The sequence below is a fragment of the Nomascus leucogenys genome, chromosome 13, assembly GCF_006542625.1.
Source record: "Nomascus leucogenys isolate Asia chromosome 13, Asia_NLE_v1, whole genome shotgun sequence".
NCBI classification, from domain to species: domain Eukaryota; kingdom Metazoa; phylum Chordata; class Mammalia; order Primates; family Hylobatidae; genus Nomascus; species Nomascus leucogenys.
The window spans coordinates 90,545,910-90,571,957 of record NC_044393.1 but is presented as its reverse complement, the minus strand read 5'-3'; the positions used below and the strand labels follow the sequence as shown (position 1 = coordinate 90,571,957).

At 42.8% G+C, this 26,048-nt stretch overlaps 1 protein-coding gene across 1 annotated transcript in view; it reads right to left on the bottom strand.

Annotated features, from left to right (window-relative positions):
• The window catches only part of AGK (acylglycerol kinase), a 105,249-nt gene extending 88,886 nt beyond the window's left edge, over positions 1-16,363 (bottom strand). Inside the window, exons 1-2 of the mRNA XM_003270821.4 lie at positions 16,264-16,363; positions 11,970-12,084 (exon numbers count right to left, since the gene is read on the bottom strand). Of these exons, the coding sequence (XP_003270869.1) occupies positions 11,970-12,070 (101 nt within the window). The 5' untranslated portion in view covers positions 12,071-12,084; positions 16,264-16,363. The remainder of the gene's footprint in view (positions 1-11,969; positions 12,085-16,263) is intronic.
• Positions 16,364-26,048: the final 9,685 nt, after the last annotated feature.

The following is a 26,048-nucleotide window of genomic DNA, read 5'->3' as shown; positions in this document are numbered from 1 at the left end:
TCTTTGCTACTAAAAGGACCAGAAATGAGTGAAAGACTATTGCAGGTAAACTGCTGACATGATAAACCGAACAACCTGGAACATAATCTTCCCCAGGGAAGCTGGAAAGCTTGGTAAAAGCAGTTGAAGAGGAATGAGCAATCCTTAAACTGTCTTTACTTTCAGCAAACAGGGTCATTTTCTCCTCTGCAATTGCTCTTCTCGAGTTGAGAGCAGTCCCTGCTGCTCCTGTCAACTGCTGCAACCTGCTGTGGGGAAATTATGCAGAGGGGAAAAATATCACAGACGTTTTTTTCTTTGAAACGTGGGGGAAGGGAGAAAAAGAAGGGGGTGGAATTCTCAATGGAGAAAAAAAATTATCAATAAGTAAAAATGGAGTAGAACCTCCAAATAAATAATATCTGATATCAAAAGACAAACTAAGAGCAGTAATCAAAAGGGGTCAGATAAAAAGAAATTAAAATATGCAATTTTTCACAAATCTGTTACCAAAAAATATTTGTCTTCTATTCATACAAAATGTCAAGAGAAGCAGTATCTGGGCTAGAAAAATATGATGACTCCAAAATCCATATATCATACCTGAAAACAACCGTGTGGTTGTGATCCCTTACAGAGTGTGTAGAATGAGAATGGAACATGAGGGACACTGACATTCAAGGCACAAACAAAGCAGGAAGATATCTAAAGGTACCTAAAAGGATAAGGGCCAAGAAAATCAAATGTGGTATGAAAAGTATCCCTTTAATTTAACAACTAAGAGGCCATTAATGACCTCATCAAGAGCAGGTTCAATCAGATGATGGGATACAAGTCATTTTACTAAGCTTATTCTAAAACGGAGGTAGGACTGCAAGTGTGAGGTACACTTCTGAGGATGGTGTCAATGGAAAATGAGAGCAGGTCACCAAACACATGGGAATACAGACTTGAGTGAAGATGTATGAGCAAGATTCTGACAAATAGGGGAGAGAGAAACTGAAAGTCTGAGACTAAAGATACAAGTGAGGAAATGGACAACCAACGGGAGGTGAAAGAATGGGATGAGAGTCAGAGGGGCTGACCAGGAGGATGGCAGCCTCAGCCACTGAGACAGAGAGAAAGAATGTCAATATGCACTCTGGGGTAACTGCCCATGTTTTTTATATTCTCTTTGAACTAGGAGTTAGGCTGTCTAAGAATAAGTATAGAGAAGATAGAGTGGGTAAGGAAATTCATGAGTATTTCAAAATAAATTTTGTAGAAATTGAAAGAGTAACCTATGAATTTAGGGCATAATTTCCTTCAGAAGGACTCAACAGCCTAGGTTTGTGAATTCCTGATGGTCAATCAATAAGGTTGATATTTGCCCTCTGCACACTCATCCTTTCATTCTCTTGTTTGTTCCATCTTTCATAAATAAAATGTGTGTCAAATGTCTTCTGTGTACTGGGCCTGCAGGACAACACTGAGCAAGACAAACAGCACCCCTGCCTGTAGAGTCTTATGATATAACAGAAGAAACAAACAACAGAAAATAACAATAGCAGTGAATAATATATAGGAAGAGTTCATAGTACTATGGAGAAAATGTAAGACGATTGCCTAATCCTGACTAGAGGGGACAAGGAAGGCTTGCTTAAAGAAATAACATTTGAGACTTGGAGAAATGATAGTTGCCTAAGGAAGAAGAGAAAATCAGAATGTTCTGCAGAGAACATGTGCAAGGACATTCCAAGAAATCCTGAAACAGAAAGAATATGTCACTTTGGAAGATCGGAAAGGTCCACGTGTTAAAGCATAAAATGTGGCAAGTCTAGAAATGTAGGCAGGGGCCAAGCACATGTAGAAATGGTAAGAATATTGTGCTTGAGTCCCAAAGCAATAGCAATCTGTACTTACAAAGGATCACTCTAGAAACGGTGTCCAAAATAGATTAGGAACAGGCAAAAGTAGGTGCCAGAACAGTGAGGAGGCTATTATTAAGAACCCAGGCAGGCAACAATAGTAGTATGGACAAAAGCCATGACAGCGAGGACAGGAAAAAGAAACTCAATACATTAAGAGATGTAGAGGGAGCAACATCCTTTAGAATGTATGATCTGGATGCAAGGAATGAAGGAGGATAAAGGATGATGCTTAAATTCCTAGTTTGGGAATTTTTTTTTTTTTTTTTTTGAGACGGAGTCTCTCTTTGTCACCCAGGCTGGAGTGTGCAGTGCAGTGGTACGATCTCGGCTCACTGCAACCTCCGCCTCCTGGGTTCACGAGATTCTCCTGCCTCAGCCTCCCGATTACAGCATGCACCACCACACCCAGCTAACTTTTATATTTTTAGTAGAGATAGGGTTTTGCCATGTTGGCCAGGCTGGTCTTGAACTCCTGACCTTAGTTGATCTGCCCGCCTCAGCCTCCCAAAGTGCTGGGATTACAGGTGTGAGCCACCAAGCCTGGCCTGGTTTGGGAAATTGGATGGTGAGTGGTACCAATTACTGAGAAGGAACAGGTTTGGCAGGAAAACTTTTTATTTTTCATCTGTTAAGTTTGAGGCACCTGTGAACCATCCAAATAGACAAGTAGCTGAATGTATATACAGGTCTGGAATTCAAAAGAGGTCTGTATAGAGACAAAAATCTGGGATATGGCTTCATATTGCTGGTAACTGAAGACATCATGAGTGATGAGATCATGCAGGAAGAGGATATAATGTGAGAAGAAGGCCTAGGGCAGAGTCCTAGAGAACTACTCCTCTAATGCCTGAGTAGAAGGGCAGAGAAGAGTAACAAAGGAGGCCAGGCGCAGTGGCTCACGCCTGTAATCCCGGCACTTTGGGAGGCTGAGGTGGGTGGATCACCTGAGGTTGGGAGTTCAAGACCAGCCTGACCAACATGGAGAAACCCCATCTCTACTAAATACAAAATTAGCCGGGCATGGTGGCACATGCCTGTAATCCCAGCTACTCAGGAGGTTGAGGCAGGAGAATCACTTGAACCCGGAAGGCAGAGGTTGTGGTGAGCCGAGATCGTGCCACTGCACTCCAGCCTGGGCAACAAGAGCGAAACTCCATCTCAAAAAAAAAAAAAAAGGAACAAAGGAGAAGAAGAAGAAACAGCCAGAGACAGAGGAGAAAAAAACAGGAATTTGGGAGTCAAAAGACAAAGAAATGAAGCATTTCGAGGACAGTCAACTGTGTCTAAACCTGAGTGGTTGATATGGTTTGGCTGTGTCCCCACCAAATCTCATCCTGAACTACAGTTCCCATAATCCCTATGTGTCATGGGAGGGGCCCAATGGAAGGTACCTGAATCATGGGGGTGGTTACCTCCATGCTGTGCTCACGAAAGTGAGTTCTCACAACATCTGATGGTTTTGTAAAGGGGCTTTCCCCCTTTTGCTCAGCACTTCTCCTTGCTGTCATCATGTGAAGGAGGATGTGTTTGCTTCCCCTTTTGCCATGACTGTAAGTTTCCTGAGGCCTCCCCAGCCATGTGGAACTATGAGTCAATTAAACCTCTTTCCTTTATAAGTTACCCAGTCTCAGGTATCTTTATTAGCAGCATGAGAACAGACTAATACAGTGGTCAAGAGGAATGCAAAATAAAACTGCTGAAAATAATTATAATGAAAATTGGAGAGGATGTGGCATGAGTGGGAGATAGGAAAGCAGAGAGAACCTATTCAAAAAGTTTAATCAGCAGGGTGTGCTGTGATGCACCTATAGTCTCAGCTTCTCAGGCAGCTGAAGTGGGAAGATCACTTGAGCCCAGGATTTTGAGGCTGCAGTGAGTTATGATCACACCACTGCACTCCAGCCTGGGTGGCAGAGTGAGATCCCATCTCTAAACACAACAACAACAAAAACAAACCTTTAGTTGTGAAAACGAGAGGAAATGAGAGCTTAAAAAGCCCAAGAATGACATGTGAAAAATAGAGTTGAGGAACGTATGATGTGTTGGATGAAGGAATCTACGATATGAAAAAGATGAAAAGCAAGGAAGAGTGATAGATTGGGAAGAAAACAGAGGAGCCAAGGGACAAGAAATCCTAATAACACTGAAGAGCAGAAGTAATGGAATGAAAAAACTGGAATAATAGAAGGTCGTAATGACAGAATGGGATACCGAAGTTCCATATTTCAGAAGTGGAACAGGGGCAAGTGATGGTAAAGTTTAGCATTCAACCAATGAGAAGGGGGTGAAGTTGGAAGAAGGTGGAGTAGTGAGTCAAAGTCACAGATACAGAAGAAGTCAAGGAAAGTGGGGGCAGGTTGTTAGGTAGGTCATCCACATGGACACTCACAGTGTCCAGGAAGATAACAGGACTTAGAAAGAAAATGACAGTGATAAGCCAGGCGCCAAAGCCTAAGCTGAATGTAACTGAGATCCCAGAAGGCTGGAAGATTTAGTTTTATTAGATAGCCAGATAAAAGTCTTGAAGGATGGAAGATGTATAAGATGGAAGATAAATGGTTTGGAATAGCTACTGAAGGGCCAGGAGAATCCCAACATCCTTACACCCTGATCCCATTTGAAAGGACAGAGATGGGAGCAAGATGACAGATAAAAGGCAGGGCTAATGTGCATTGCATCTCCCACCTGGACAGACAGAACAGTGTGGAGAATCACACTGTGATCTTTTTTTCCAAGAACCACCACAGGAATGTACCAGGAAAACTGAAAGAATTCACAGATCCTTTGAAAGAAGCGACACACTGTTGCAAATGCTGCAAGACAGACAAAAAACTGTGATTCCCCAAAGTGTGAGGGGGGAAAACCCGCCTCTGAACACATATCCCCACTGGGGAATTTGAAAATCCAGATCATGGGAGAAGGATTTAACCTTACCTAGAGCTGGAACAAATTTAGGGAACTCTGTGAAATAAAAAAGTAGAAGCAGCAGCGGGCAGAACCTTGTAGGCACACAGTTTCCAGCTCAAGCCCAAAGATGCGATCCCTGACTATATCTTGCAGGAGCCACCAACATTGTGAGCAGACAGGGAGAAGCGTGGCCTGAAAGCCTTGCCTGCTTTCTCAGCGGGGAAGCTTATGACCTGGGGCAGGTCTGAGTTCTGTGCGCAGGCTGCCTGGATCTAAACTTGGCACTGTTAGCAGAGCACTCTGGAAATGAGACCAGCCTCACTAAATGCGTGGGAGCTGGATGAGGCCTTTCACTACCAGTTATCTCCTACTTCCCTGGTGAACTATACGGCACAACAGAAGCAGCCATAATGCCCTCTGGAACATAACCCCACTGGCCTGAGAACCACCTCCCCATACCCCACAGTGGCCACAGCAAGCCCTCCCCAAGGAGAGTCTTAGCTCAGACCCACCTAACCCTGCCCCCACCTGAAGGTATTTCTCTACGAGCCCTGGTAGCTGAACACAAAATATAGAAACTCTTGGGAGCTTTATGACCCCACCCATCGCCTGAGAAACCAGAATACTTGCCCCAACTTAGGGCAAGTTCAAATCCCACTATTACTACCGCAGCTGGTGTTCTCTTGCAAGTGCCACCTCCCGGCTGAAGGCTAACCAACTCAGGCCATTACCGCAACTCATGACAGAGTAACACTGCTCCCAAGAAGGAGAAAACAACAGCTAATACCACTGCCTGCAACATCCTGGCTAACCAAACGTCCTGAGTCTATCCATGTGACAACTTCACCGCTTGCATAACCAGCATTCGAGAAAGCCAGCACACTAAACCTATCTTCAGCCAAGGATCCTCACAGAGGCTACATCATTCCCCTGCCACCTCCACCACAGCAGGTGCTGGTACCCATGGCTGAGAGACCTGAATATGGATTACATCACAGGACTCTTTGCAGACATTCCCCAGCACCAGCCTAGAGCCCGCTATCCCTGCTAGATGGCTAGATCCAGAAGACCGGTAACAATCACTGCACTTTGGTTCTCAGGAAGCCCCATCCCTAGGAGGAGCAGGAGAGCACCACATCAAGGAATCACCTCATGGGACAAAAGAATCTGAAGAGCAGGCCTTGAGTTCCAGATCCTTCTGCTTGTGGGTAGTTTCTCACAGCAGAGACAAAATTGCAGCACTGGACACAGTAGGGAAAGTTGCACCTAAACCCCAACAGGCAGGCAGCCTCTGTGATCACATAGGGCCTTGGAGAAGAGGTCCTTGTTCCCTACTGGCACTCCACCACAGAGGAACTCAAACAAATCAGCAAGAAAAAAACAAATAATTCCATCAAAAAGTGGCCTAAGGACATGAATAGACAATTCTCAAAAGATATACAGATGGCCAACAAGTATATGAAAAAATCTCAGTATCACTAATCATCAGGGAAGTGCAAATTAAAAAAACAATGAGATACCACCTTACTCCTGCAAGAATGGCCACAATTAAAAAGTTAAAAAATAACAGATGTTGGCATGGATATGGTGAAAAGGGAACACTTACGCTGCTGGTGGGAATGTAAATTAGTACAACCACTATGGGAAACAGTATGGAGATTCCTTAAATAACTAAAAGCAGAACTACCATTAAGTCCAGCAATCCCACTACTGGGTATCTACCCAAAGGAAAAGAAGTCATTATATGAAAAAGACACTTGCATATGCATGTTTATAGCAGCATAATTTGCAATTGCAGAAATACGGAACCAACCTAAATGCCCATCAACCAACGAGTGGCTAAAGAAAATGTGGTATATATACACCATGGAATTCTACTCAGCCATAAAATAAAATGAAATAATGACACTTGCAGCAACCTAGATGGAGTTGGAGACCATTACTCTAAGTGAAGTAACTCAGGAATGGAAAGCCAAATATCATATATTCTCATTTATAAGTGAGAGCTAAGCTATGAGGACACAAAGGCATGAGAATGATATAAGGGACTTTGGGGACTCGGGGAAAGGTGGGAGTGGGGTAAGGAATAAAAGACTACACACTGGGTACAGTGTACACTGCTTGGGTAATGGGTGCACCAATATCTCAGAAATCACCACTAAAGAACTTATCTATGTAACCAAAAACCACCACCTGTTCCCCAAAAACTATTAAAATAAAACAAAATTTGTAAAAAACCATAATAAAATGACCTGATGGGGGAAAAAAAAAAGAAGAAGAAAGAAAGGACAAGGCAGCTTCCACTCAAGAAGACTACAGGGTAAGATTTTCTCAGGGTAAAAACAAGTTTGGTATAAAGAATGTGAGCACTGTTCTGTGAAAAGGCTGGAGATATATAGGCAAAAAAAAAAATGGGGGGAGGGCAACAAAAGGAAAAGTATCACAGCTTAATAAAGGCCATTTATGATGAGTCCACAGCTAACATCATACCCAATTTTGAAATACTGGAAGTTTTTCTTCTAAGATCAGGAATAAGACAAAGATGTCCACTCATCACTTCTACTCAACATAGCACAGGAAGTTCTAGCCAGAGCAATGAGGCAAGAAAAAGAAATAAAGGCATCCAAGCTGGAAAGGAAGAAGTAAAATTATCTCTATTCACAGATGACACGATCTTATATGTAGAAACCCTAAAGATTCTACACCAAAAAAAAAAAAAAAAAAAAGCTGTTAGAACTAATAAATTCAGCAAAGTTGTAGGATACACAACACACAAAAATCAGTTATATATTTATATCCTAAGAATGAACAATCTGAAAAGGAAATTAAGAACACAATCCTATTGACAATTGCATCAAAAGAATAAAATACTTAGGAATAAACTTAAGCAGGTAGGTAAAAGACTTAAATGCTAAAAACTACAAAACACTGCTGAAAGAAATTAAAGAGTACAATTAAATAAAAAGACATCCCATGTTCATAAATTAGAAGACTTCATATTGTTAAAATGTCTGTTCTACAAAACAATGTACAGATTCAATGCAATCCCAATATCCCAATGGCATTTTTTGCAAAAATAGAAAAAACTATCCCAAAATTAATATGGAATCTCAAGAAATCCCCAAATATCCAAAACAATCTTGAAAAAGAACAAGGATGGAAGCCTCATACGTACTGAATTTAAAATATATTACAAAGCAACAGTAATCAAAACAGTGTGGTATTGGCATAAATACAGTTATATAGACTAATGAACAACAGAAAGCCCAGAAATAAATCCTCATCTATATGGTCAAATGATCTTCAATAGGGATGCCAAGACCACGCAATGGGGAAAGGACAGTCTCTTCAACAAATGGTATTGGAAAAACTAGATATCCATATGGAAAATAATGAAGCTGAACCCCTACCTTATACCATATAAAAAAGTTAACTCAAAATCTGTTAAAGACCTAAATGTAAGACCCAATATAAAACTCCTAGAAGAAAACATAGGGAAAAGCTTAATGACACTGGATTTAGCAATGGTTTCTTGAATATAACACCAAAAGCAGAGGCAAATAAAAGCAAAAGTAGACAAATGGGCCTTAACCAAACTAAAAACAATATATATCAAAGGACATGATCAATAGTGTAAAAAGGCCAGCTACAGAATAGGAGACAATATATTCCAAATTCTATATCTCACAAGGGATTAGTATCTGGAATCCATAAAGAACCCCTACAAGCCAACAACAACAACAAAACTCAATTAAAAATGGAAAAAGGACTTGAACAGACATTTCTCCAAAGATTTTTAAATGGCCAACATGCATGTGAAAAGATGCTTGACTTCCTTAATCATTAGAAAAATGCAAACCAAAACCACAATGACATATCACCTCACACCCATAAGGATAGCCCATATCAAAGAAACAGAAAATAACAAGTGTTGATGAGGGCGTGGAGAAACTGAAAACCTTGTACACTGTTTGTGGGATTGTAAAATGATGAGCCACAATGGAAAACAGTATGAAGGCTCTTCAAAAAATTAAAAATAGACTACCATATGATCTAGCAATCCCACTTCTGGGCATATATCCAAAATAATTAAAAACAGGATCTCCAAGAAGTATCTGTACACTCAAGTTAATTGTAGCATGTTTCACAATAGTCAAGAGGTGAAAGCAACCAAAATGTCCATTGACAGATGTAAAGGCCATACCTCTTTAAACGTAAAGAATATATCTTTACATTTAGAGATAATATAGGCCAGGCATGGTGGCTCACACCTGTAATCCCAGCACTTTCAGAGGCCAAGGCGGGCAGATCACCTGAGGTCAGGAGTTTGAGACCAGCCTGGCCAACATGGTTAAAAACAAAAAACAAAAAACAAAAAACAAAAACAAAAAAAAAAACTGTCTCTACTAAAAATGGAAAAATTAGCCAGGCATGGTGCACACGCCTGTAGTCCCAGCTGCTTGGGAGGCTGAGGCAGGAGAATCACTTGAACCTGGGAGGCAGAGGTTGCAGTGAGCCAAGATCACACCACTGCACTCCAGCCTGGGTGACAGAGCAGGACTCCATCTCAAAAAAAAAAAAAAAAAGAAAAGGTAAAGATAATATAAACATTATGGACATTATAAGTGAAATAAGCCAACCACAAAAATACAAATACTATATGACTCACTGACACAAAATATAAAGTGGTCAAATTCCTAGAAACAGAAAGTAGAATAGTGGTTGCCAAGGACAGCTGGGGTGGGGCGGGAATGGACAGTTGTTCAATGAGTACAGAGTTTCAGTTTTGCAAGATGAAAAAGTTCTAGAGATCTGTTGAACAACAATGTGAATATACTTAACACCATCGAACTGCAGATTTACAAATGGTTAAGGTGAAAATGTTTACGTCCTGTGTTTTTTCACAATTTTTTAAAAAGGCTAAATAGTATCAAATCATGCAAGAGAACAGTCTGAGAAAAAGAAGAGCAATAGGACCACAGGAGTTTGCATTTGGGGCAGTAACACTGAATGTCAAGGGTGGAGACAGAGCAAAATGAGGCCTCCAGGCTGCCACCACACTTCTGGCTCAAGCTGTTTCAGATCCAATTTAGAACAAGGCCTCCGTTAGTCCTGAAGACTTAATGGTCCTTCTTTAAAGTCTCAAGGCTACATGGGCAAGAACTTATCATGGTTCCTCTAAAGACATCCTGAACAGAGTACACAGTTCCTCAAATCTTCACCTAGTCGTAGAAACAGCAGTAATCCTCAGTGGGTGGGAGTTTCCCCCGACTGACCTAGCCATGGCCTAGATTGGATGCTCCTGCAAAGGGGCCTTGAGGACTGAAGTGTAGTTAGAAAAAGGAGAAGCCAAACATTCCATGCTCCATTTGTTAAAATATCTGCTCCACCCTTTTCTTAATTACAAATTTTAAGCTTCTTAGGTCTGCTTTTTTCCTTAGATGCTGGCTAATGGAATTTGAGTGCCTGGCCTTGACAATACTTAGAAAGAAAAGAAGGGGAATATATTGCAATTTTTCCACAGCTGCAAAAAAAGCAGACATCATGTTGTATCAAAGTTATTCTCACAGTGAATTGAGAGTGTTCACAAAATATCAATATGAATCTCTTTTCCAATGTGGAGACTTCTAATTCAAAGAGTAACTGTTCTGTTTTCTGTTCAACAAAGCAGTCATTTAAGACATCTGGATTTCAGTGTTGCTACATATTTAAAATGTAGTCCTTAATCTCCAAAAGACTGCAATTTGATTGGCTGTCTTCATAATTTGTATAGTTTTTATACAAAAACTTCTCTGTGTATTTAAATCTTATTACCATATTAAACTAGAAGAGGAGCTCTGGCACTTTCTTCTCCCTCCATGCATGAAGACTAATAAAATCCATGACTCCTCTGAATTCTTTATTTAAACAAAAGGTTTGAAAGTCTGCTTCTCATTTAAATTAATGTAGGCTAATGGGATAGATGAGGATAGTCACAGGGGATGGAAGAACAAATTCAGCAAGTGTCCCTTGATGACAGATCAAGAGACTATAGTAAGAAACGGAAGGAATAAAATGCCAGTGAGACATGAGTTCCAGTCCTTGCTTACTACTGGGAAAGGAAAATAAATCTTGGGGCCCCAAAATCACTAAGCTAAAGAAAGTCAAGCTGGGAACTGCTTGGGGCAAACCTGCCTCCCATTCTTTTTTTTTTTTTTTTTTTTGAGACAGGGTCTCACTCCCTCACCCAGGCTAGAGTGCAGTGGCCCGATCTCGGCTCACCACAACCTCCGCCTCCCAGGCTCAAGTGATTCTCCTGCCTCAGCCTCCCAAGTAGCTGGGACTACAAGTGCACACCACTACTGCCTGGCTAATTTTTGTATTTTTAGTAGAGACGGGTTTCACCATGTTGGCCAGGCTGGTCTCCTGACCTTAAATGATCCACCTGCCTGAGCCTCCCAAAGTGCTGGGATTACAGGCATGAGCCACCATGCCCCACCGCCTCCCATTCTATTCAAAGTCACTCCTCTGCTCACTGAGATAAATACATATCTGATTGCCTACTTTGGAGAGGCCAATCAGAAACTCAAAAGAATGCAACCATTTGTCTCTTATCTACGTATGACCTGGAAGCTCCCTCCCTACTTCCAGTTGTCTCGCCTTTGTTTCAAGTTGTCCCACCTTTCCAGACCAAAACCGATGTTCATCTTACATATATTGATTGATGTGTCATATCTCCCTAAAACGTATAAAACCAAGCTGTGCTCAGACCACCTTGGGCACATGTCAGAACCTCCTGAGGCTGTGTCGCAGGCGCACATCCTTAACTTTGGCAAAATAAATTTACTAAATTGACTAAGACCTGTGTCAGATTTTGGGGGTTCACACTACTAACTTGGGAAAGGACTTATCTTTCTCTAGGATGTCTTAATTTCTTCAACTGTAAATATAATGAATAAAAATAGCTTCCTTTCTGATCTCTTTACTTTATTCTCTATCCACTGGATATGAGTATGCATGTAGTTCCAGCTCTGATTACAAGAAGTCTTTGTTTTTGCTTTGAATAACATTTATTTTTCTTTTACACCACATGTTTTATAGGGATAAGCACAGCTGAGCAAGATTTTAACCTGAGGCCCTTTGGGGCTGTTTTGCTGCAGGTGCAAAGGTGGGATTGGGCTGTCAGATAGTTACCAGTGTTTTCCATAGAGCCAATGGCCTCCCCAGGTCAGCAGGCAGAGCCCAGCTGTAGTTTTCTTCCAATGATTTCGAAGCGTTTTAAAGAACACCGTCATCTTCTAGAGATTTGCTAGGTTAGTAGAGGCGGAAAAAGAAAAAAATATAATTTATCCATGGTCTTCATGTAATGTCCCTATTACTCTGTCTTCCATTCTTTTATCCTCTCTCACTCCTTTTTTTCCCACTCACTCCTCTTCCTCCTTACCACTTCTCCTCTGGCCTCAGCTCATCTTCTCCCTTCTTTTCCCATCATCTTCATCTTCTCATCCACCCACACATCCACCCACCTTTCTTTCTTCCTTCACGTATTTCCACCTAACCTATACTTCTTCCCTCTCTGATCACTTTTTCTTCATTGCAATAGAAGGAAGAGGGAGGGGCAGAAAGACACGAAGGGAATTCCAGGCTTCCTCTGGTTTTTCTAACTCCTTACAGCCTCACTGTACCACTGTTTAAGAGTATACATTTGTCTATCCATCATAATGTAAATGTCCCAAAAAATAATAATACGAAGGGCGAGTTCAAAATAGAAGAAAATACCAGGTCCTCAATAGGAAAAGAAACAGAAAACATGGATAGAAAACTCAATGAAGAGGCAATGTACATGGCTATCTAAAAATGTTCAACTTCCTGAATAATCAAAGACATGCATATTACAAAGAACTACCATTATTGACCAAAATAAATTTTTAAATGATCATATTCACAGATGACACAATAAAATGATAGACACTCATACACTCCTTTAAAGAAGGTAAATTAGGAAGACTTTACTAAAAAACAGAGTGACATTATAGAATATCTTTATTCTTCATGACATTTATTATTTGATGATGCTTATATTCATTTGCTCGTTTATTAGCCTAATCCTACTGGAATGTAAACTCCATGAGAGTAAGGACAGAGTTCTGGTCACTGCTGTATCCCATGCCTAAAGTAAGATCTGGCACACAATAGCTGTTTAAGAAATTTGTTCAATGAATAAGTTAAATAGCAATTAAATATTTTTTTACCCAAAATTTTTACTTACGGGGAAAAAACCCAAAACATAATGTTAAGTAATATTAGCAGGATAAAAGGCCATATATAATTGGCATTATCCCAATTATGTTCAAGCATGAGTATAAATTTTAAAAAAAAACCAATACAATTAAACAAAAACAATTTTTTTTTTTTTTTAGACAGGGTCTCACTCTGTCACCTAGGATGGAGTCCAGTGGCACAATCGTAGCTCACTATAACTTCTGGGCCCAAAAAAATCTCCTGCCTCAGCCTCCCAAGTAGCTGGAACCACAGGCACATACCACTACACTTGGCTAATTTTTTTCTTTCCTTTTTTTGTTAGAGACAAGGTCTCACTATGTTGCCCAGGCTGGGCTCAAACTCCTGGCCTCAAGCAATCCTCCCGCCTTGGCCATCCAAATCGCTGGGATTACAGACGCCAGCCACTGCACCTGGCTCAAAAACAAAATTTTAAAGTAGATCCCTCTAGGTTGTGGAATGGTGGGTGATGTTTATTTTTAAAATCGCAATGTACTTTCTAAGTTTTTGAAAATGAACTTATTTTCTAGATAAACAAAAATTTAAGCAAAATTTTTTATGACTATCTGTTAGTGAGGTATATAGACCAAGAAAAAAAAAACTGTTTCCACTTAAAAGTCCAGTTCTTTTATGACTCCCTTTAAATCTCATTGGTTAAAATTCCTCTCAAGGGAAGAAACATCCTAATTGAAAGCACCAGTGAAGCCAGTGCCAGGGAGACCATCTTCCTGTGAATCCCATACACTGTCAGGCTGACACATGATTCCAAAGGCCCAACTAATTCTTGAACTCCTCTCCATCTGGCCCTAAATCACTCCTTCATTCAAGAGCCCTTTAATAAACACCTATATGGTAGGCTCTGTGCTGGGTGTGAGGGCAGAGAAGAATGGGTCTCATGCGTTCTCTCAAGTGCTCACAACTGTCAAACCCACAATGCTAACACAATTATACAATTATGATTGCAGTACAGTGGGATAAATGTCGAGGAGTCAGCACAAGGCTTTGTGAGAGTCTGCAAGAATGAACCTAACCTGGTCTAGGGCTGAGGGGGTGATGCACAGTCAATGAAGTCTTCCCTGAGCCTTGAAGAATGAGGAGGAGTCACTAAAGTAATGAAGGAGTTTTGTGGATGCTATTGTCCGAATGCTGTGTTACCCAAAAATGGTGATGTGGAAGCCCTATCCCCAGTGAGATGGTATTAGGAGATACAGCCTTCGGGAGATAATTGGGTCATGAGAGTGGCTCCCATGAAAGGGATTAGTGTCCTTATAAGAATAGACACTACAGAGATGGTCTCTCTGCATTGTGAGGATACAGCAAGAAGACAGATCTCTGCAAACCGAGGAAGAGGGCTATCACCACGCACTCAACCATGCTGGCACCTTAACTTTGGACTTCCAGCCTCCCGAACTGTGAGAATTAAATTTCCGTTGTTTAAGCCACCCAGATTTTGGTATTATTTTTTACAGTAGCCCAAACTGAGAGTGTACAAAGGCATAAAAGACAGTAAAGTGTGTTGAGAGAAACATACATAGATAGTTGAGGGGAGAATTAGGTTCATGCCTGAGACCCCTATAACGAGAGAGATTAACAAGAGAAAAGCATACATATTTATTTAACCTAAGTTTCAGGTGACACAGGAACCTTCATAAGAAAATGAATACCCAGAAACAGGTAAATTCGTGTATTTTTATGCTAGGTTTGATGCAGAGTGGACAGCCATGGAGAAGTATGACTGGAAAAAGGGGGTATGATCTAACAGTAATACGCTGGGGAGAACTTAGCAAGGCCCGTTTGTTCAGATCCTTCTCTGTGTACCTGTGTCTTCAAAGATAAGGGCATTCCTTTCCTCGATCCTATACTTACAGGATAAGCACCTCTCACCGGAGGGTCTTATACAGAAGAAGGTCAAAGAATTCTTTTATGGCCTGCTTCAGGGGAGAAAAGTGGGAAGCCACAAAGTGACTTTCCTGCTTCAGTTGTTTCCTCTAATGCCAACAAGTCATATTTTGGGGCAGTGTGTCCTGAATTCCATCAACAGCGGAGTAAAAATTGGAGTGTCTAGAACAGGGGTTCTCAACCTTTAGTGCAGAACTTGTTAAAAACACAGAATCCTGGGAACTGCCCCCTCCCCCAAGAGTCTCATTTGTTCTGGAATTAAGCTGTCATCTTCACTTGTTAACAAGTACTCCCATGTTGGTTGTAATGGAGGTCACCACTATACCAGACTTTGAGAAACAGTGGTTTAGAGATAAAGGACTGAGGACCAGGCGGGATTAGAAAAGACCTTGAACCCACACTAAGGACTTTGGCTATTATTTTGAAGACAATGAAAAACCTTTAATGGGCTTTAAGCAGGTGGGTGATATAATCATATTTGAACTGTTAAAAGACCACTTTATAGCAGAATGAAAAATGAACTGGAAGAAGCTAAAATTAAAGCTAAAAAGAACCATGAGGAAGTTATTGCCATAATCTCTAGGCACCTAAAAGAACAAACCAAGATAAAGGATGGATTTGGAAAGCTTTAGAAAGTAGAAATTGGCAGCAGCTGGTGGTCCATTGACTGTAGTAAGTGAGAGAGGAGGAACCAAGCCAGGTTTTTGTGCTTGGGTGACTGGTTGAATAGTGATTTCAGTCATTTAGATTTGAGTGGTAGGTTTGTGGAGAAAAGTAGTGCGGTTTAGGAGATACTGAATTTGACACGCCTGTGGAGCATCCAGGTGGAAATGTTTTTCTTACTAGATAGTGAACCCCTCATGGGCAAGTTCTGTCTATCCATCTGCAGCACCAGAACCTAGTAAAGAGCCAGAATGAATGAACCAACCAACCCATCAAATGGATCGGATACTATTGGCCCCATTTTGCAAAGGACTATGCTGAAGCCCAAGGGACGGAGTGAGGGAGGGTCCACAAGTTAGCGACAGCTCTGGGACTCGAACCCAGGACAGCTGACTCCCGCAGTGACCATGGGATCCGTGCGAGGCCCTCCCTCGCCGCGCCGGCCAGGCCCGCACCCCCTACCCTCAAGCCGCGCCGCCGCCTGCACCCACGACCCCTGATGCTTGGGTCCCCGCGGCTCTCGGCCCAGCGCGACTCCAGAGCCTCCGCCCAGCGCCCCGGGCCTCCATCCCGACTCCCGCCCCGCTCGCGCGCCCAGTGCCAGCGCCCCGCACTCCGCTCCCCGCCTGGGCGCCGCTGCACTCACCACGGCTGGTCCAGCTCGCGGCTCTGCCTTTCCTGTGTGCTCTCTCCAGATTCCCCGGCTCGTTCAAGGGAAACCGCTGCCGCCGCCCTCGGGTTCCGCCGCGGGGCTGCTAGCGGGAACCGGCTCGGATGCTCAGGGACGGTGGGGGTGGCAGGGCCCTCCGCCTTGAGGCTGCCTTTCCCCGCGTTCCCTCGTTTATTGGCTCACTCTTCCTTTCATCCATCCATCCTTTGCGCAACAATATTTGATGGGAAGCCTGCCAAGATAACACTGTTTTAGCACCTGGAACTAAGTCGGAAAATTAACGAAATGAACAAGGCCAGTGGAGATGGTGCTCCGTGCCACGAAGAAAATGAAACGGGGTGATGGAAGGCAGGGCGGGTAGGGGGAGAACTGTGTGAAATTAGGCGGCCTGTGCTAGGCCTTCTGAGTAAGGGGCCATTGGTCTGAGACCTGAATGTCAAGAGGGAGCAGCTGAAGCAAAGATCCAGGGGAGAGAGCCTGGAGAGGGAAGGGCCTGTGCAAAAGCTCAAAAGCCTGGGGCACTCTGGCGAGTTGCAGGCCGGTGTGGATGAGGCAGAGAGAGCTAAGGAGAAAGGCCAGCGAGGAAGCGGGAGAGGTGGAGACAGGCCACGGCGGCCAGGAGTTTGGACATGACATTAAACAGGGCGAGAAGGCATTGAGGGGGTGCAATCAGGGGCTGGTGGGACTGGTTTCCATCTCACACATCTCTCTGGCCACAGGTGCTTGATTGGATTCTAGAGAACAAGAGAGCAACGGAGAAGCTAAGCCAATGCCAACCTCCAGACAGTTTACACTCTGTACTCGCCCCCCAGATTGGTGTGGGGACAAAGCCAGGTCCTTCGGTCCTTCTTCCTTCCAGCACTCAGTCAGCCAACTTTTTTTTTTTTTTTTTAAGACAGGGTCTCACTCTGTTGCTCAGGCTCTAGTGCAGTGGTGCAATCTCAGCTCACTGCAACCTCTGCTTCCCAGGTTCAAGCAATTCTTGTTCCTCAGCCTCCCGAGTAACTGGGATTACAGGTGTGTGCCACCAGGCCCAGCTAAATTTTTTTGCATTTTTAGTAGAGACGGGGGTTTGTCATGTTGGCCAGGCTGGTCTCGAACTCTTGAACTCATCGATCTGCCCGCCTTGGCCTCCCAAAGTGCTAGGACTATAGGCATGAGCCATTGCACCTGGCCAGCCAACCAACATTTGAGTGTGCGCTAGGCCCTGCAACAGGCACTGGGGGTATGCTCAGGTACAACACCCTGCATGGTTCCTGCCCCATGGAGCTTGCTATCTAGTCTGCGCATTTCCTACGTGTAGACATGCATCCTACCTATGTCCCCCTAGGTGAATGCTTAAAAAAACAACAACAACAAAAAAAAAAACGCAGGGGCAGGGACATTCAATGAGGCTATGGTGCTATGGTGCAGTAAACATATTCCTTATGCCAGGGTGCACCAATCCATTGGGCCACACTATTTAGTAGCAAGAACTTTCTAGCCCTCTCTCCTGAGTCTCCACCTGTAAACTAAGGGACTGAGAACATTACCATTAAAAAAAACCCTTCTAGTTCTAAAATGTTGTCATAGGGTATGGAAGACCATTATTTTCAGTTCTTCTTTTCCAACTATCTAAAGCATTTGTGTTTGGAAATAAGCTGCTGAACTGCTCACCTGCAGGCTAGAAAAATCTGAGACTTGATGCTGATGTTCCAAGGGTCAGACTCAGCATATGCTTTAGGGCTTCAGCATGAAAGTGGTTCCCCAAATAAGAAAAGGTCAGCTTTGATGAAGGATGAAGAAGGATGGAAATATAGGAGATTAAGGAAATCTGAATACACACCTGCAGGCAGATGTGTAGGTTGGAGTTTTGGAGACATATACCAGTTCTACTCTCTTCCAAATCCCATTTTACTAGGATGAATTCAGATTCCAGAATAATCAGGCACAAGCTCTAGCCAGCCCTGAATGGGTTCCTGCAGCCCAACAGGAACCTGACACTCTGACTTAGGCAGCCCCAAGAACTTCTGTTAGGCTGGGCGCGGTGGCTCAAGCCTGTAATCCCAGCACTTTGGGAGGCCAAGATGGGTGGATTGCCTGAGGTCAGGAGGTCGAGACCAGCCTGGCCAACATGGTGAAACCATCTCTACTAAAAATACAAAAATTAGCCAAGCGTGGTGGCAGGTGTCTGTAATCCCAGCTACATGGGAGACTGAGACAAGATAATTGCTTGAACCTGGGAGGCAGAGGTTGCAGTGAGCCGATATCGCACCATTGCACTCTAGCCTGGGCAAGAAGAGCAAAACTACCTCTCAAAAAAACAAAAAAACAAAACAAAACAAAACAAAACTCTTAGTCAAGGACTAACACAAGTTTCCTCTCAGTCAAAGAGAGTCCTGGAGACCTTCCTTTGCTGATCCATGTTAAGGATCTGAGATGCCAGAGAAGACTCAGGCCTGACACTCTGGCCCTTAGAGGCCTGGAACAGTGCCTCGGGCACAGTCCCTGAGGCTCAATGGCACATTCATGCCACAGAGAGGACCAAAGACAGATCCAAATGCACACAGCCAGAGAGAAGGGCTTGGCTTATGTACTCCCTTTTCCATGTTCTTTGTTCACTATCGCTAACAGCTAAGTGAGGTTCCCAAGGAGCAGAAAAGTCATCCCAAGCAGCTATTTGGAATTTGCCTGGGTCTTCAGCTCTTGCCTGGGATCTTCAGAGAAGAACATTTTGCACTGTCAAGGATAGGGGCTTGTGTCTCTTTTCACATCTAACACATTGCCACATATAATACTATACTTTTTGCATATTGAAATAAGCGACACATTGAAAGTATGGGCCCCAGTTGCTTACAAAATGAATTTATGTTCCCTTGAGGGCAAATGTACTGACTGACATCCAGTAGCTCCCAGGAATGGAAGATTCTTACTTACAACTCAAGATCTCTAGCATTTTCCAAATATGGTGGCTGACCATCCCCGTAGCTTCTCATTAGTCCAGAACCAATCCTGAGGTTACATTCTCTTGGCTCAGAATCTGTTTTGTTTTGTTTGTCTGTTTTTTGAGACAGAGTTTCACTCTTGTCACCCAGGCCTGAATGCAATGGCATGATCTCAGCTCACTGCAACCTCCACCTCCTGGGTTCAAGCAATTCTCCTCCCTCAGCCTCCCAAGTAGCTGGGATTACAGGAGCCTACCATCATGCCTGGCTAATTTTTGTATTTTTAGTAGAGATGGGGTTTCACCATGTTGGCCAGGCTGGTGTCAAATTCCTGACCTCAGGTGATCCGCCTGTCTCAGCCTCCCAAAGTGCTGGGATTACAGGCGTGAGCCACCGTGCCTGGTCGTGGCTCAGAATCTGTTATTAAGGCTGTTACAGGGAAATGACCTTGGCCTAGTAATAGGGTGAGAAGAAACTAAGACAGGAGTGCCATGGTCATTCAACAAGAAAGAGTATTTCACTCTCAAGTCAGATTGCCCCCTACTGTGGAAGAGTGTTCAAGAACATAAGACAAGAGAGAAAGAATCGAGGTTTAAGGTAGTCTCACATTTCAGTTTTTTGCTCATTGACAAGATATATAGAGATATATAATTTTTTATACGTATATAAAAAAATTCTCATACTTGCAACCTCCCTCTCAGTTGTGTACATCAACTACATACAGCTAGAACAGCAATGATGGCATGCTGAATTGCTGTCAATTGATTACCTAGAAAGTGGGTATTGTGTGGCTCTCACCTCTCAGTTACCCCCTCCCTGCCTTTGCCACCTCCCTGAAGCCCCTAAAGTTGGTCAGCTTCACTCAACCTGGTGGAATAATAAAATCCATTGCAGGGGTAGGATTTGGAGTGGTTGGTGAACCCACCACTCTAGAGTCTGAAGCTTACAGGTGTAAAAACAAAAAGGAAGGGAGGAAGACTGGTGGAATAAATAAACCAAAGGTAAGTGGAGCCCCCTTCACCATTCTTAGCTTCTTTCTTAACTGTTATGTTGTATCATTAAAGTATATTGTACATTTTATCTCCTTACCTAACATCCATTGCCCCTTTCTTCTTTCCTAACAGGAATTAAATTTTGTTCAGACATCCACTCTTCACCTTCCCAGCCCCTGTTTGCCTGTAACTACAAAGCAGGTGACTAGATAACCCCATCCCCTTTGCCAAGGGTTAGTTTACAGTCACTTTAGGTAATCACAGTCATTCCTCTTCCATCTCCAATGATTAGATTAGGAATAGATCATGTCACTCGATTTAGAACAGTCTTAAAAGGAAGTCTGCTGAGAGATCTCTAGGGAAGGTTTCCTTCTTAAAAGGGAGAATTCAAGAAAGAAATGGCAATCAACATTAAAAACATTAGGCTAGGTGGGCCGGGTGCAGTGGCTCACACCTGTAATCCCAGCACTTTGGGAGGCTGAGGCAGGAGGATAACCTGAGGTCAGGAGTTTGAGGCCAGCCTAGCCATCACAGTGAAACCTCATTTCTACTGAAAATACAAAAATTAGCTGGGCACAGGGGTGCATGCCTGTAATCCCAGCCACCTGGAGGCTGAGGCAGGAGAATCGCCAGAACCCGGGAGGCGGAGGCTGCAGTAAGCCAAGGTCATGCCACTGCACTCCAGCCTGGGTGTCAGAGTGAGATTCCATCTCAAAAAAAAAAAAAAAAAAATTAGGCTAGGTGAAATAGGCCAGTCACAAAAGACCACATAGTGTATGACTCCACTTACATGAAACCACCAGAAGTGGCAGATGCATGAAAATGGAACATGGATTAGAGGTTGTCTACGACTACAGTTGGGGGGAGGTTGGGGAGAAATGGCAAATGATTGCTAATGGGTATGGGATTTATTTTTAGGGAGATGAAAATGTTCTAAAATTGATGGTGGTGGTTGTAGGACAACTCTATGAATCTACTAAAAATCAGTGAAACATAAAGCTTAAGTAGGAAAATCGTATGGTATGTGGATTATATCTCCATAAAGCTGTTTTCTAAAAAAGAGAAAGAGATGGTCGCACTTTTCTCCTATAGGATCATACATGTGTACGTAATGCCTGAAGCTGCTATAGTCATTCTTCATCCATGAAGGGAGCCAGCCCTGGGGCAAAGCCAACTCACAGAGAATGTCAGAGGAAAAAGATAAAGAGCCCAGGTCCTCAATGACATCATGGAACCAAATGGTTGTACTAGGTCTGGAGTTTGCCCAAACTCTGGGACATCCTATTATGTGAAATAATAAATCCCCTTATTGTTTAGGGTGGAGTCAGGGTTTTCTGTTCCCTGGAGCCATGAGCCCCAACTTGATAAACTGCAAGCCATAGGCTATATTGGTGGATAGGAAACACGAGGACAGTGATTTTTTAAAAAAAAAAGATGGCAAGGTTTTTTTGTGTGATTTTTGTTGTTGTTGTTGTTTACGGAGTCTTGCTCTGTCGCCCAAGCTGGAGTGCAGTGGCATGATCTCTGCCCACTGCAACCTCCACCTCCCGGGTTCAAGTGATTCTCCTGCCTCAGCCTCCTGAGCAGCTGGGACTACAGGCATGGGCCACCAAGTCCAGCTAATTTTTGTATTTTAGTAGAGACTGGTTTCACCATATTGGCCAGGCTGCTCTCGAACTCCTGACCTTGTGATTCACCCGCCTCAGCCTCCCAAAGTGCTGGGATTACAGGTGTGAGCCACAACACTGGCCTATGGCAAGGTTTTAAGGGTGAAAATCGATGACAGAAGAAAGCAAGTTGACATCAATGGGATGCTTAACCTTTGGTTTTTCCTAAAATCATCCTCCAGTCATTTCCCTGGACCTTGGACCTGTGCTATGCTCTTTTTCTGTAGATTCATTCACACTAAAATAGAGTTAAAAGTTCAAAAAAATGATATAGTGTCCTTATCACCATTAGTAACCTTACTATGTAGCATCGCAAATGAAACCTGCTTGTGGGAACAGATGCTCCCCAGGGTCAGTACTTTGATCATGGAAAATTATGTACAAGTTCTTTCAACACTTATCTTGGTTTATTTGCTCATTTTTTGCGTATAGATACTTCTTTAGACTACTTTGTTTCCCCTAAGGAAAAAAATATGAAATGGTGTTCTTGTGATATTTATGCTTAAAATCCTTTCCTTATTATGACCTTTAATATCCACTGAATCTATTGCTACCAGATTGGAAACATGTAAATGAGGCCTTTCAAGAAACCAACAGGTTCCTAGGAGAGAGAATATTTTTTCACATTAATGCATGAGGTTTTATAAGAACCCTCTGTGCTGCCCATTGTTACCCACGATCTATATGGGCCCTGCCTTTTCCTGAATGTAACTTCTCTTGTCATCCTTTGCCACTTATTCCTCCTGACTCCAGCTAGGCCCTGGTCGGCACTTCCCAGCTGCCTGTTTAATATGACAGTGAGTGGGAACAAAGGTAGGGCTCACATCGATTGTATGGAGCCAGGTCTCCAACATTGTTTTGCAAATTTTAGTTTTCAGGAGTAACCCAAATTCTAAGTACCCTGGAACAAGAAAAGGGAAATTCTACATGGAAAGAATTTTCAGTTTTTTACTTTGGTAATTCATTTTTTCATTTCCGGGAGCATGGAGTCCAGCAGTTTTTTTTTTAATTTTTTTTTTTTTTTTTTTTTAGGAAACCAAATTTCAAACAAAACAGTAATTATGGTAGTGTCATCCTAATATGTTACCATATAATAAAAACTGAATTTTCTTTTTTTTTATTATACTTTAAGTTTTAGGGTACATGTGCACAACGTACAGGTTTGTTACATATGTATACATGTGCCATGTTGGTGTGCTGCACCCATTAACTTGTCATTTGCATTAGGTATATCTCCTAATGCTATCTTCCCCCCTCCCCCCACCCCACAACAGACCCTGGTATGTGATGTTCCCCTTTCTGTGTCTATATGTTCTCGTTGTTCAATTCCCACCTATGAGTGAGAACATGAATTGCTCTAAGTATAGGACACTGGAGAACAACAGGCACTCACCACCATTATAAGACTTTTTTGGAATTTTGGTTCTGGCAAGGTAATAGACCTGAAAAGTCTCCCTATTCCAATACCTAGAAATTCTGGTTAAAACATAACAAGAGGATTCATAGGGCGTAACTGAACTTGCTGTAAAGGAAGCTTCATCCCATGGGGCCAGAAAATAAGCAGGACCTGAAAGCTAAAATGGAAATATATGAGCCGATGATGTCATTGCCTGGCTTGAGGGTTCTGGCTCAACAATCCAGGAGCTGTGTCTCAGCACAAGACATGAGAACTTGGGTCCTCCAAAGTCAGGGAGCTGGAAGTAAAACCTCTGACTACATCACTAGGGAAAAAAATTTTTAAAAATCTACTCACCAATGTAGGAAGATGACAAGGAAGTGGTGTGTCCCAGCCTGAGGTCTAGGTGGAAAAAGAGTCCCCAAATAAGTGATAACACCAAATCTGTGCCTAGGGTGGGTTTCTGATTTGAATACATGTTATCTCAGTGGTACAGAAGTCTCAAAACTGGGAAAGTTAATATAAAAATTGGTCCCAGACTGATAATAGCTTTGGGTGTCTGACAGAAGCAAACACAAAGGCCTCTGGGGGAATGCTCCCATACCAGGCCAAAAAGGATTTTCCTATTTTTTAAAAAACCTTTCTAAAGATGTCACAATTTTAAAAAATCACAAAATACATGAAAAAATGATTTACTTTGAGTAAGTGAGGAAAAAAAACCCATAGGAGAATTAGAGCCCCACATACTTAAAATAATTGAATTATAGTTTGAAATAAAATAGTTCAAAATGATCAAAATCATTACTAAAAAAAAATTTTAATCTTAAGAAGAATACAAGGCACAAAGAAAAGCAAAACAGCAAATTTGTAAAAGAACTAACACCCAGAAATTTTTAAAATGCATAGTTACTAAAATTAAAAATTCAGTGATAAGTGAAACAGATTAAATATAGCTGATGAGAAAATTATTGAACTAGAAGACAGATGTGAGGATATTAGCCAAATACAGCAGGAAGAGAAAAAAGAGAGGCAAAATATAAATAAGAGTTAAGGTGCTGGAAGACAGAATGTAATCCAATAGATGTCTAATAGGAGCTCTAGAATGAAAGAGTAGAGAGATGGGAAGAGGCAGTATTCAAAATATAACAGCAGGCCGGGTGCAGTGGCTCATGCCTATAATCCCAGCACTTTGGAAAGCTGAGGCGAGCAGATCACTCAAGGTCAGGAGTTTGAGACCAGCCTGGCCAAACATGGTGAAACCCCATCACTACTAAAAAAATACAAAAACTAGCTGGGCGTGGTGGCAGGTGCCTGTGATCCCAGATACTTGGGAGGCTGAGGCAGGAGAATCCCTTGAACCCGGGAGACAGAGGTTACAGTGAGCTGAGATCAGGCCTCTGCACTCCAGCCTGGGTGACAGAGCAAGACTCTGTCTCAAAACAAACAAACAAACCCAGCAGATACATCAGACTGAAACTGCAGAACATTAAAGGCAAATTTTACAGGGAAGCAAAGGAAATTAAACGGAAACATATAAATGCATGTGACCTTACAAAAGGGAAACACGAGTGGAGGTTACAGTTCTTGGTTCTGCCACTTGCTGCTGGGCTGTGGCTGTGATTCTGACTTGCCCCTCTGTAATTCATTTCATACCTCCTCACCTCAGGCCAGCCCTCAGCTGGCCAGCCTTTTTTGTTTGTTTGTTTGTTTGTTTGTTTGTTTGTTTAGTAGAGATGGGGTTTCACCATGTTGGCCAGACCAGGCTCGAACTCCTGGCCTCAAGTGATCTGCCTCCTCGGCCTCCCTCAAGTGATTCCCCCGTCTTGGCCTCCCAAAGTGCTGGGATTACAGGTGTGAGCCACTGCATCTGGTCTCGAGCTAGGCTTTTTGTTTTGGTTTGTTTTTGCAGGGGGCAAGGGGGATCTGATCTTCATTCCTGGGGGATTGAGTTCTGGGTCCTGTCTGGTTGGAAATGTAGTCGTCTTTCATTAACACTCGCACTGGATATGGCAGTATAAAGAGGTGCCCAGCGTGTTCTTCTGGGTTTCATGCATTCACCTTCCTGCCCTCATTGTACAGCAGCAACTTTATTTCCCCTTGAAAATTGTGATGAATTGTCCCTGATGAGAAAAAATCTTTTGCTTAGGGCCTCTGGTGACTTGCTTCCCCTCCAACTTTAGCAGGCTTAACTATAAGCTGAGTTGGTAGGACTGAGCCAGCTCAATGAAGAATGCAAAATCTCTGGCTTGGTGTGCAGACTCCCCTAGCTAAGCAGATCCTAGTCATTTCCTTGGTGTGGGTGCTCCCAGCATCACATAGTATCCCAGGTGTTTCTGTCTGTCTCCCAACTTCCCTAGAAATATCAAAAGAAGGGACAGGGTTCCATTCCTGCAGGACTTTCCACAGTATGACCAGCTGTGCCCAATCCAAGAACACCTCAATATGAAATAAGAATGTAAGGGATCATGTCATATGCACTCTCTTCCTCCTCCTCCCTTTGCTGCCACTATTGTAAGTTTTTCTCAACAAACCTTCCTTTACATTGCAATAGTATTTGTATGATACAGGGTGTGTATGTGTGTGTGTGTGCATATGTGTGCGTGCTCACCCATGCCCCTTGCACATTGCTAGCTGTCTCAGCCTGGGTTCCTCAGTAAGTAGAGTTTGTGGGTTAGGGCTCATGTGTTGTTACTTTATTAAGACATGCAATTCCAAGGAGGATGATGTGAAGCAAGGGGAGTGCAAAGGCAGGACAGCTCAAATGAGGATGTGGTACTGAGCT